The sequence below is a fragment of the Perca flavescens genome, chromosome 3 (genome assembly GCF_004354835.1).
Source record: "Perca flavescens isolate YP-PL-M2 chromosome 3, PFLA_1.0, whole genome shotgun sequence".
NCBI classification, from domain to species: Eukaryota; Metazoa; Chordata; class Actinopteri; order Perciformes; family Percidae; genus Perca; species Perca flavescens.
The window spans coordinates 35,089,951-35,103,020 of NC_041333.1; the positions used below are offsets into that span (position 1 = coordinate 35,089,951).

The 13,070-nt window shown below is 41.0% G+C and overlaps 1 protein-coding gene across 1 annotated transcript in view; it reads right to left on the reverse strand.

Annotated features, from left to right (window-relative positions):
• Positions 1 to 1,666: 1,666 nt before the first annotated feature.
• Positions 1,667 to 13,070, reverse strand: part of gdpd4a (glycerophosphodiester phosphodiesterase domain containing 4a) — a 39,252-nt gene continuing 27,848 nt past the window's right edge. Inside the window, exons 11-17 of the mRNA XM_028574025.1 lie at positions 12,637 to 12,787; positions 12,302 to 12,520; positions 9,714 to 9,871; positions 4,995 to 5,142; positions 4,279 to 4,361; positions 2,696 to 2,775; positions 1,667 to 1,929 (exon numbers count right to left, since the gene is read on the reverse strand). Coding sequence (XP_028429826.1) covers positions 1,835 to 1,929; positions 2,696 to 2,775; positions 4,279 to 4,361; positions 4,995 to 5,142; positions 9,714 to 9,871; positions 12,302 to 12,520; positions 12,637 to 12,787 — 934 coding nt within the window. The 3' untranslated portion in view covers positions 1,667 to 1,834. The remainder of the gene's footprint in view (positions 1,930 to 2,695; positions 2,776 to 4,278; positions 4,362 to 4,994; positions 5,143 to 9,713; positions 9,872 to 12,301; positions 12,521 to 12,636; positions 12,788 to 13,070) is intronic.

The following is a 13,070-nucleotide window of genomic DNA, read 5'->3' on the forward strand; positions in this document are numbered from 1 at the left end:
CTTTACCTGAACGTGTTTCTCTGTTCTGTTCTTGGTCACTTTGTCCTTTTTTCTTCTCGAGCTGATGTACTCGAATGACTCTTGCAATTTCTGGGGTTGTACCCACATGGTTGAATGCACTTATTGTAAGTTCGCTTTGGATAATAGCGTCAGCTAAATAAAATGTTTTAATGTAAATGTCTTATTCAAAGACAGTTTTCCTTTCTCTTTCATTCAAACATTTAATTTCATTTTCTCAATCGGCTTCTTATTATGAGTGATGAGTTCTTACATGAACAATTTTTTGGTTGTTTTTGCAACAGATTTCTGCATTTTTGGGTTTCTCTGAGCTTCAGGCACCGGGCAGGGCTTACTTGGAAAAAGGTGATTACATCACAAATTAAACTACATTTGAATGCCAATGCGATGACAGTTGTTTGCTTGCAGTATGTTGCCAGCGCTCTGTCAAATCGGATCAAACCACATCTAGTTTGTCAGTGTTAAACTCTTAATAAATAATAACCAAGAGCGTTTTTAATCCAATTTGATTGTTGCTAATTTAGTCATGAATATTTAATGCACTCAATCACTGCACTGGCTTCCTGTATGCCAGAGGATAGATTTGAAAGCACTTTGAATTGCTTCATGTCTGAATGCTGCTATGTAAATACAATTGCCTTGCATTATGTTATCTACAAACACTTGATTTGAAATCAAGTTTCAATGCACCCTCTCTCTCACTCTCTTTCTATCTCTCATTTTCTGTACCTCTCTCTCTCTCTCTCTCTCTCTCTCTCTCTCTCTCTCTCTCTTTGTCTCCCCCAGTCACTCCTCTGTGATGGTGGGCAGGTGAGGGTTACTGGGTGAACTGGGCGCGCTCCGTAGGTCGGGCCGGACGATGACGCTGGAGATGGACCACACGTCACTCAGCTCTGCAAAGGAGATGGGGGAGGCAAAGTCAAACAGTTCAGACTTTATACCACACATACATTGCATGTCAATGAGCATTGTGGGTAATTCAGAGGCCATGCTTGAGGAGAGGCAAGGGTGCACGAGAAACATGTATGAGGGGATGGATAAGTACAGGCAGGGAGCCAAGGATAGGTGACGTGAGCATTGAAAGTAGAGCTGGGCGATTTGTTTCCCTAAAAAAATCTGCGATATTTTTATAAAAAACTCGATTTACGATTCGATTCCCCCCCTCCCCCTTCCATTTAAAAGAAAATAACTGCGAACTGAAAGTATATTTTAAAAATATATATTTATTGTATTTAATTAAAGTGCATCAACATAAACAAAATTGCAAAGGCAAACCCTTTCTCTAAGTGAAAAGTCACTGTTCAACAAATATTGTTAAACATCCAAATTATTTACACCCTATTTGGATAAAAAAAAAAAAAAAAAAAAAAACGATTTTTTTCGAAAATATGAATCGATTTGACCTACCATCTCGATTTTTAAATCAAATCGATTTTTTTTCCCAGCCCTAATTGAAAGTAGACTAAAATAACAAGGTGCAAGACAGCCATGCATCTACAGTACAAATGCAAAGATACATATACTGCAGTAAGGACTTTTTTTTTTTTTCACGCTTATACACCGTACAGTAGTTCTCTAGTGAGGGTCATTTGTGGTTGTCACACTATATGGAGTTTGTGCATCTCTTTCTATACAATTGTCTTGCCTCGTAAAGCTTAAACCCCAGTCACACACAGATCTCTCCCAACGGGTGTCATCGAGCGTTCGTGCTACTTTTCTACAGGAAACACAGAAGCTTGTACAGTTCGAGCGGGGGGGTTCAGGGTATCATACAAGGTTCCCGGAGGGCTGACATGCAGGGCTGACATGCAGGGTGTCATGGGTTGAAGACCAAGGGGAGGGAGATGAGGGCTCCAGCGGGGGGGTCAGGGTGGAGGGGGCTCCAGCGAACACAGATGACCTCTGAAGAGTCTGACACACACACAACACACACAGCTGGAGATCACCGCATGCCAAGACAGTAATCATGAAATATTATCTCTGACATTACTCTGACATTTTGAAAAAATAGCACTGTTTGCTAGGATCAATATTGATTACATCCCTGTGTGTCTAGTACAGAGCGTTGGGTCAGCTAAGGGACATGTTTGTATTAGACCATCAACGCTAGCAGCGATTTTAAAAAGTCCTGTCCGGCTTCGCACACTTTGCAACTCTGAATAAAACTGGTGAGACGTGTTGGTGGCTACATTGCTAGAAGAATTGATAATACATGTAATCGAGACTTCAAACCGGTTACTGAAGCCAAACTGCTCCGTCAAAGCCTGACCTTAACTCTGTACTGATTAACAGGGATGACACTGATATTGATGCTGTCATCTAACTCCAAGAAAGGCAGCATAAAAAAGTATTTCCCAAAATGTCAGACTATTCCTGCCACAACTTGGCCAAGACACTCATTAAATGTAACGTTGTTTACTGTTGATAAAATGTTTCAAATTCACAAGTAAGCTTAAAACAATATTCAGTTTTAATATGTATTTTTTGATCTTTTGTTGGGGAAAAAAATAGATGCAAACATTTTGGTACTGTAGGTTGTCTTATTGATCTCTGGCATCATCAGTAAAAAAAAAAAAAAAAATCCCAGTAAACGCAGCAAATATCAGCCGGGATGGAGACAAGCAATTCACAGTATACTGCAGAAGAAGAAGTGACGAGAAGAAATATGTTGTCATACCTGTCCTGAACTTGCTGTACGGTCCGTTCTCATGGGTCTGACGGCTGCCTGACCAGAAGGGCAGGCCTCTCTCTCTCCACCTGTGACACACACACACACACACACACACACACACACACACACACACACACACACACACACACACACACACACACACACACAACCACACACACAGAGATCAGAGCAGAAGAGAATAACCAGGTGTGTTTCTGTGTTTACCAAAGTGCTTTGAGACTACCACATGTGCCACTGTAGCTGCTTTGATGTTTGACCAACACCCGGTTATAAAAAAAGGGAGAAGAGCGACTGATGATGAAAGACATGATGCGATAACAACAAATAAAGTAAAAATAAATCCGCAGAGGAGGCCATGTAAAAAATACCCAGCTCTTTGCGGTGCATAGCCTCATCTTGCTGAGAGGAAGGGCTGCATCTCAATGACATTCACTCTTACTCTCTTTTTAGATCCGCAGTCTAAAGGCCTGGTTATGCTAAAAAATAACTAGAGGTCTATGGGGTCTCATTTATAAACGTGGTGTACGTACAAAACAGGGCTGAAAATGTGCATACGCCACTTCCCACGCAAAGGTTGTGATTTATAAAAAAACAAACTTGATGGGAGTATGTGTGGTCCTCCACGCAAACTCTGACCCATGCATACGCACATTTTGGAGACAAAATAGGAATTGGCGACGCAGATGATGAGGTGGTGAACTGAAGTCAGACTGCAGAGAGTAAATGGGAATAAGATTACTCGTAATATTTTCCAGTATTGATGCCTCACGCACATTCTTTCACTCCATATCATCCACGTTACCATGAAGATGATATCCAGCAGTGTTATTTGCGCTTGTACTGAGTGATAACTGTTCCACAAACACCTCTTAATTTAATCTTAAATACAAATTTGTTCTTCATATTTAATCGGCGGTGCAAACAAGGTCAGTTATGACTCTTTCTATTCTGAATTTCTAATCCATGGACTTTTTATACTTGAAAAAACATCCCTATAGCAGATAAAAGTAATTTAAAAGGCTTTGACGTCACCATAATGTAAAAGTCTATAGGCTGAGCAGGAACTTGTGGGCGGGGCCAGCAGGAGACACACTACTGCTCATATTCAGTGGGCTGCATATCACGGAAGTAGACCCAGAATCTTAGAAACGTTTGTGGCGTATGCGCCACTGAGCAACTCTCATGGGCATGAACAAGGCTCTGCCTCCAACGCTGGATCCAGGTCCTATAATACATCCATGACTCCAACCCAAAGTGGTGCCACAGTATGTCTGCTATCAATATTCATATGATATAAATGATGGCCAATGCTACATAAATAAATACCAGGTTTCAAATAAGTTAGCATGTCCCAGCTGGGCTGTCTTGTCTTTCTTTCTCTCCATCATTACATTGATCAAACACACATTTGTCTTCATCTCGGATTACATTTTAATAAAGAAACCTCATCAGCAGCCAGGATGACTCAGCCCTGCACAGCTTCACCACCACAACACCAGACCTTACAATTAGCAGTGAAAGATAATTATGAGAGCACTGTGTGTGTGTGTATGTGTGTGTCTACGCACCAATGGAATATGAAAACAGCAATGATGAGGAAGGCCGACACAGCATCGGTCAGAATCCACATCAAACTATATTCCTCTGGAGTCTGGAGAGAGACAGAGAGAGAGAAACGAGTTGATTACATTTGCTGGAACAAAGTGTGAACATAAATATCATTATTTCATCTAGTGACCGGAAAGTATCGGGCTCAGACTTGAACAAAATGTAATCAAACTCATTTGAAGTTCGACAGACGTGTAGGTGGTGAGTGAGAAGGTTTATGTAACCGAACGTTCACAGACTCAATCTTCATAACACCCACGATACCTGCTGAAGAGATTTTCAAACTGATTCAGGACCACCTGGCTACTGATTGAAAGTCACAGAGGATCAGCGCAACTTGTCTAAAATATAAATTATAATAAAAATAAGACACAACGCGTTGTACTTACAATTAGTCTGTGAAGACTGCGGAGTGCTGGATCTTTAATGTGCACAATAAAAACTTAAGACTAGCACAGCCCTAAAATTTCACTTTTTAATATTGCCACATGGATTGCTCGGGCAAAGAACATGTATACAAATTTGGACGTAGTGTCTGGGACGAACTCAGCCAGCCGTCTCAGCCAAAATCTGAGAAATGTCATGCAACCAAACTAAAACTTAACCTTTTAAGAAATGTGATGTGAACCTTATTCAGGACAGCAGGTTGATCATTTGAAGAGTTCAATCTGCTCACCATGAGGAAGAGCGGCTTGTTGATGCTAGACAGGATGTGGATGGAGTTGGTGGTTACGGACTGAGCTCCGGCACACCAGGCCAGAGTGTAGAGCCACTGCTGGCTGATCACATACAGGTTAGTGCTGATGTTCACTGACTGGTACTTACTGCAGAGAGAGAGAGAGAGAGAGAGAGAGAGGGAAATAGATGAGCATGACTTCACTACCTTGCTTTACACATTAAAGAGTCTCCTTAATCACCTGGTCTTTAGAGACTTCAACCTAATTAAATCACACACAATCAAAAATAAACCATCTGCCCAAACCCAACTTTTTTCCAAATTTTCTTTGTCCTAACATGCACCAATACAATAACCCTAAAGTTGATAAAAAGCTGAAGAAAACATGGACGATGTACAGACACTGTGACACTTACTGTGATCTGCAAGTCAGTGAAACACAGCCTTACTTCCTCAATGAGAGCACAAAATATAAAGACCTACAAGAAGCCTTCTTCAGAAAACTGGCAACATATGTCCGGAAATCATCCCAAAAACAAAACCTTCCCTACATCTTGTATCCATTTGCTAAATAAACAAATAGAAAACACACAAGTCTCCTTCTTAGTTCCACTCTGCTCTTCCTTTTTCTTTTAGTTTAGATGCATTCATGTTGAAAAGTTTGTAATCAGCTGTTCTGTTGATGTTTTTCTTCTTTCTTTAAAAAATGGCTATTTTAACGGAGATAAAAACAGTAAAACTAAATGTATTATTTACATGTGTAATAGTTTTGGTCCCAAAAAGAAATAATGAAATGATTCAAACTTCCATTTAGTTGATGTCCCCACAGTGTTGCATGACAGGGGGAGAATACTGTTGAAACTTTTAATTTGTTTTCCTGTCCGGAAAAGCGTCAGTGACACACACAGTGACTGTGCAAAATGTTCTTTTAAAGAAAAGATAGAAAAAAAATATTTGCGTATGTTGTAAAGTGTTTTTTGTTTTTACTTTATAACCTGTTTTGCTCTGTTGTATATCCTTCTGCTTTTGTGTTGTGTCTTGTTTTGTGCTACGTTGTGTGTTGAGCTCTGTTTTGTTGTGTTCTGTTCTGTTTTTATGATGCTTCGTGCTAAGTTTTGTTTGCTTGTGTTGTTTTTTGTTTCTTTGTATTTTAAAAAGCCTTTTTAACATCGAAGGCAGGGGACTACAGATGAAAAATAGCCTTTTGGCTAATTCTGGCTTTTTTAAACCATGGGAAATCATGTGTTTTATTAATTTGCGCTGTCCCCTTTTATAAATAAACTAAACTCAAACTCAATCTGAATTGGCTAAAATCGGTATCGGCTGGCCTAACTCAAAGAAAATTGGAAATCGGAATCGGCCTAGAAAGTTGTAATTGTGCATCTTTAATCCGCACACATTTTGATGCTAAGCTTCCAGTTTCTTTTACCAATGGCTGCTGATTTCTTCTCTTCCTATTCAACTGTTAGTCAGTCATCCCTCAGTCAGAGGGATCTCTCAGTTGTCAGTCTGGTTGAACCATTGAGTTTTGTTCTCCATGTACAAAATTAAATAAAATCTATTTGTAAAGAGAACTTTCTACAACCTAAAAGCATCAAAGACCATCAAACAAATAGAGCCTTCCTCTCAGACATCTCACTGGAAACAATCAAGCTCTTGTGGCGGGAGATTCATAACTTTTGAACGGTATTGTATATTCTAAAGGATTGTACTGTTACCGTTGTCTTGTGATTATTAATGTATTTTATTTCGTTTTCTTACTGACGTGCCATTTTTTTTAATAATACGTAATTTAACATCAGCAATGTAACATCAAAGTTCTAGTCAGTAGGGCTTATTAGATTTGACTTGAGAGGAAGGGGAGATAGACTGATGAATACACAGGAAGAGAGGAGTAGAAGATAAAGGGAGGGTAAGAGGAGAGGAGGAAGGAAGACATAAAAGATGGAGGGAGAAGAATGAAGGGAGGAAGGAAAGGAATGTATGTCATGTAATTGTTAATTCCTCACGCTGCACTGTAACTTTTATTCTTGTATTTCATACCAAATAATGTCTTAAGAGCGCAACTTTTAGACAACTGCCAGCCCACAGTGTAACAACAGCATGATTCATTAACCAGGCATCTTTAGTTGGTGATGAATCAACAGCAACAAGGGAAAACTATTTCCGTGGACTGTGTGAGTGGTGTTAAAAACGCTCCATGCGTGAGTCACTCAACCTTTTTTCTAGCCTCTTTCTTTCCAGATTGTGCTCCCACGGGTTCTGGTTATGTACAGTACCTCCCACTCGTCTCTCTTGTACTACTTATCAGCCTCTCGTACCCTCTTCTCATCTAAATCACATCCCTTCATTTAAACTCTTATCCGCGACTTGTCCGTACCTTTTCCTCTGCTTCACCTCACTCCAACCAATTCTGTCGTCTACTGAATATTTTCCTCTCCTGCCATGAAATTCTCACGCAGGGGCCTTTTACCTCCCTCTCTCCCTCTCCCTCCTCCTCCCGAGGCTGTTCTACAAGCAAAGAGATGAAGCCACTGAGGACGTGGTGGCCATCTGTACCTTGAGTTACATAACTACTCACATGTACACACACACACACACACACACACACACACACACACACACACACACACACAAGAGACCATTTCAAAAGCTCACAGTGAAATTACACGTTTCTCTCAGTAAGCATAAACAAGGGTGTTTTACAGGTTAATATAATTGCATAATAGTGTGTTTCAATGTACTGTATGTTTTTATTTAGGGGCCATTATTTTCTTTCTTTCTTTTTTTAAAATCTGTGAATGAATCAGGTTTTGTTTTGGACATTAAAATCCAAATATCCACTTTTAAATGTCATTTTAGAAAACACCTTTTGTAGTACCAACACATTTCCTTATTTCATGTTTTACTCCAGTGCATAATTAGGAGCACATCTGTATGGTCTCCTTATTTTGTCATCAATTTCTAGTAGTGGAAGTGTTTCTCTCCGTTGCAAAAAGATCTTCTTTCTGTACACTGTGGCGATGAGCCAAACATATTGTTACTTTTGTGTGAGGTCATAAAAGGTCTGGGTATTTGTAAGTTAAAATGTGTCAATAACCTTAGGAAATGGACAGCGGCTGACACGAACACACACGCCATAATAAAGCCTTAAAGTAGGATATCTAGGCGCATCACTGAAGTGTAGGCTAGGCCTCCTCAAATCTAATATTGTGATTATACAAACAAAATAAGTGATCAATCTGTATTCATATAGTGGAGCAATTCGCTCTTGAAATACAAAAAAACAGACATTTATAGTCCCTTCCTTTCCTTTACCGTGGGATTTATCAAACTGAATAAATCCCGCACGCACATAAACACAAAACTGCTTTGCTTGCTCCATCGTGTTGTAAGTAAGACATCTGCTGAAAAAGTTATTGTATTCATTAGCATGATTGCCGTACTGTTTAGTTCAAAAACATCCAAAACACCCAAGGAAGAAGGGCGGACCAGCAGGGAGAGCATGAGACGGGAGCATAGACTGTATATTACTAATATATTATATAATGTTATTAATAATAATAATAATTTAATATACAGTCTATGGTCAGGAGGGACTGAGACAGGAGTTCTCTTTTTACTATGCAGCCATACCTACTCTAATAAAAAGACCTCTCTCCCTGATTATCTGTTCCCTCTAGAGGTCTGGAGAACTTCCGTTGTGGAATCTGGATGCAGCGTTTTTTTGTTGCATTTGTTTTCGGGGTTTGCTTTTCTTTTTGCATTGTTTTTTATTCGCAGCGCGTTTGTGTATTTGGTTGTGTTGTGTGTATTTGCAGTGCGTTTGCTGAATGCTGCACATGTGTTGTTGAATTAATGAAGTTGTTTTCTTAATTTGCTTGTGTTTTGTCTATTTGCGTGTGTTTTCTGAAGTTGCAGTGCGTTTGCCCCTGTCGGCCACCGTAAATTGTGCTAGGTAATCTTTACTATCCCAAAAAAGGGAAATTCGGGTGGTCAAATTGCAGATACAGAAAGATAAATAAAATAAAAACAGATACAAATATTGTTATAATTATAAATATTCTATATACCAGTCCCCCTTCCATCCACAACACACACACACACAAACACCCACATATGCACAGACCTACAAGTAGAGCATTTCCAAACATCCTTCCTCTGACATACACACCCACAGACACACATACACACCCACAGACACACAGCCACACCCACAGGCACACAGCCACACACACAGACACACAGCCACACCCACAGGCACACAGCCACACCCACAGACACACAGCCACACACACAGACACACAGCCACACCCACAGACACACAGCCACACACACAGACACACAGCCACACACACAGACACACAGCCACACACACAGACACACAGCCACACACACAGACACACAGCCACACACACACACACAGCCACACACACAGACACACAGCCACACACACAGACACACAGCCACACCCACAGACACACAGCCACACCCACAGACACACAGCCACACACACAGACACACAGCCACACACACAGACACACAGCCACACCCACAGACACACAGCCACACACACATAGGTGTGCACACACAGAGCACTTCCAGGTACCCTCAGCATAGGGTACCGAGGGTACCTGCAAGAATCTGAAAATTGTCTAAAATGTTGTTTATGTCATGGTGTTAATTATTCCATTAATACATGAATGTGTGCGTGTGTACCTGAACTGTTGTTGTGACATGGTGCTGTAGTGCAGGTTCAGCCTGATGATGTGGCCGTCTGTCAGTTCCTGGATAGATGCCTTTTCTCCAGAGGTCTGCTGCAGCTCTGGGTCCACCGCGTGGACCAGATCCCTGTCCTCAGATGGAAGCCACAGCACCTACACACACACACACACACACACACACACACACACACACACACACACACACACACACACAGGCAAACACACACATAAATGTAAACACACACCCACAAACTCACAAAATACGCTGTCGCCAATTGCAACAACTAGTAAATGAAGGAGGAAAACTACTGTTGAAGATGTTAAAAACAGAGATGTCCTGAGTCTAAAGATCCAGAGAACAAAGATCTAAAACCGATCAACTTCCTTAAGTACTCTACTGGGTTTGTCCAACTCTGGCAGCTGGTGTTGCAGCGCTGCTCCTCCACTACACTAACACTACAGTGTTTCCGCTATCCTATATACATTTAGTAATTTAGTAAGTAAGTTAAGTAAAGTTTATTTCTATATAGCACATTTAAAAACAGCTGGCGCTGACCAAAGTGCTGTACATAGCGCGTTAGCCACAGGGTAATAAAATAAAAATAAAATAGAAAATACACGTACAAATCAGTGATTTAGGCTAAAACAACATCGAAAGACAAACCGTTAATTTCAAACATGGCAGGATAAAACAGTTAAAATGCCAGGAAGGCCAATGTAAAAAGGTGAGTTTTGAGCCTGGCTTTGAATATCACAATTGAAGGGGCATCTCTGATGTCAGGTGGCAGTCGGTTCCACAGCGGAGGGCCAGCAACAGAAAAGGCTCTGGCCGACTCTCCTTTAGCATTTTATGAAATGTCATGAAGCCGTAATAAACGACTTTGCTCCACTGAACTCCAGCGAACAGTCATCGTCTCTCTCTCTCTCTCTCTCTCCCCTTTGAGGGTGAGCAACTGGAACAGGGACGGGACATCATCACTCTCAAAGTCGTGGCAACCAAATTGAACAGGAGCACAAGTGGCGCATTTACTCCTCTTTTCCGCATTTACGAAAGCCTCGACGGCTGATTTACCATTAAAAACCGCGTTATATTAGCCTCGTGAGAGCATCCTGATCTGGCGAGCTCCAGTTCTCCACTCCCAGATCAGTCTGGCATCTTGAGATAAGAGGAAATCTGGAGCCGTTCGCCAAACGACCGACCAATCAGCATTGGTTTTGAGGCGGGTTTTAGGTGTGACGCAACAAACAACGTGGTTGGATGAGATGGGCGTAGCTATCGCAGCGAGTTTTATCTGAACTAGAAAGTATTCCTTGATTAAAAGAAGAGCAAAAAACGGCACTGGAGGCTTTTCTCGGAGGAAAAGATGTTTCTGCTCTTCTCCCGACTGGTTTCGGCAAGAGTTTGATCTGATTGGTTGATTTGGCCCGTCTATCACCAACATATAGGTGGTGATAGACAGATGGTTTATCCAATCAGCCAACCAGGATTTACGCCCCTTCCCAAAAGTTCTCCAACGGAAAGTTCCCAGATGGATATGCCGAGCTAATGCGAAGGGACCCATCTGGTGGAGTCAGGTTAGCGTGAAATATGACAGCTTGGAAAATAGCATTATGGGTCCTGAATTTGATGAATTTTTACTGTTTACCAGAGCCCAGGTGAGACAAGAAGCTAACGTTAACTAACGCTGCAGTGTCTCTTTGACTCCCCACTGCAGGAGACATTGTATTCCCCCCCGACATGCTTTATTCACTTACTGTTTAAAACCTTTTCCAAGTTAGTGGAGATGCATAGCGCTCAAAACCAACACGAAAAAACATAGTAATGTTCTCTCAGCATTTAGTTTGTTGCTAAATTGTATGTAAAATGAGCGGTGATGTTAAATCACCTGTTTCATATGACGTGATCCTAAGGTGGCGTCTTAGAAATCCTAGCGGAAACACTGCTGTAATACCAATTCCAACAACTCCAACAGAGTGAGATGACTTCTCTTTAGCGGATCACGTCATGTCATTTTTCAGGAGTTAGAACCTCCGAATTAAACTCACATCATTTCAATATTTAATATTTGATTGGTTGGTGTGTGTTTGGGTTTGTGTGTCAAAAATGTGGAGTAGAAGAATACTGATAACAGTAGGAAATGTATTTTGTTTGAACTACGACATTACACAGTATGCTGATATATGTATTGCTTCTTGATGGAAATAATAAAAATAATGTAATATTTGAGATGACCAATTTAATAGTTTCGACCAAGACCTTCTGTATTCAGATTAGCTAGCTTGTTAAAAGTAAGGTTCGCCAAATTGAATAAGTGTCAGATAAATATTCAATCAACAGTGCATGCTCTGCTGCTATGTAAATACAGTAAATATGGGATTAGACATCAGCAGATAAACAATATTTAAAGGATGTGGTTAGGATCTGGGTCAAAATAATTTGACATATTGATATGTTTGTAGAGCAATGGTAGCTAGTTTTTGAATATCATCCAACTCGTACAACAAACAAACCCGCAATTGTATACCACAATTTTACTTCAGCTTTCAACTAAATGTGAAACTGAAAATACATGACATACTTACCTGTGAGGAGTTGATGTGGGCGTGCACCACCTGCAGGGTGTTGTTGATGTATGACTGACTGTAGGGATGTCCGTACGGTGGCTTGTGCAGGTCAAACAGCACTAGTCTGCCGCTAGAAGCCGCTACCTCCAGAAACTGGGCCAGCGAGGGAACAGACTGGTTCTGGGCCTGGGACCAGTCGGCCTCAGACAAGGACGACACAGTCCCAAATGGATCCCTCTGTAAGATAGTGTGTTTGTAGCAGAATAATGTTTATCATCATTATTGTCAATGGGAGAAATCATAGTAGAGTGTGTGTGTGTGTGTGTGTGTGTGTGTGTGTGTGTTAGAAATACCAATAAGAACCAGTCGCCAGCATTCAGCTGCTGTAGCTCGGCCCAGCTGAACATTGAGGCATCGAGGTGCGTTCGATTTGGGAAAACATCAGCGACATTGGTGGTTCTCTTCAGAGTGGAGTCGTGCATCAGGAAGGGAACACCATCATAACTACGGAGACACATATTTACAGTGAGTGACAGGAAAGGATAAGAAACAAGGAAGGGGGATGAGAGGAAGAGAGATTGAGAGGATATTTAAAGTCACCAATAAGCATTTAGTTCTCCAAAGCTCTGTTCTCTGCTCAATCACACCAAGTCTGGCTCTCATAAAGCCGTCTATCTTATTCACAAACAAACATACACATTTGCAATCTCAGTGAGCCCGTCATTTCAATTAATCACTGGAGTGATATTAGTTATGTACAAGGCCATTACTATACACAAAAATAGAT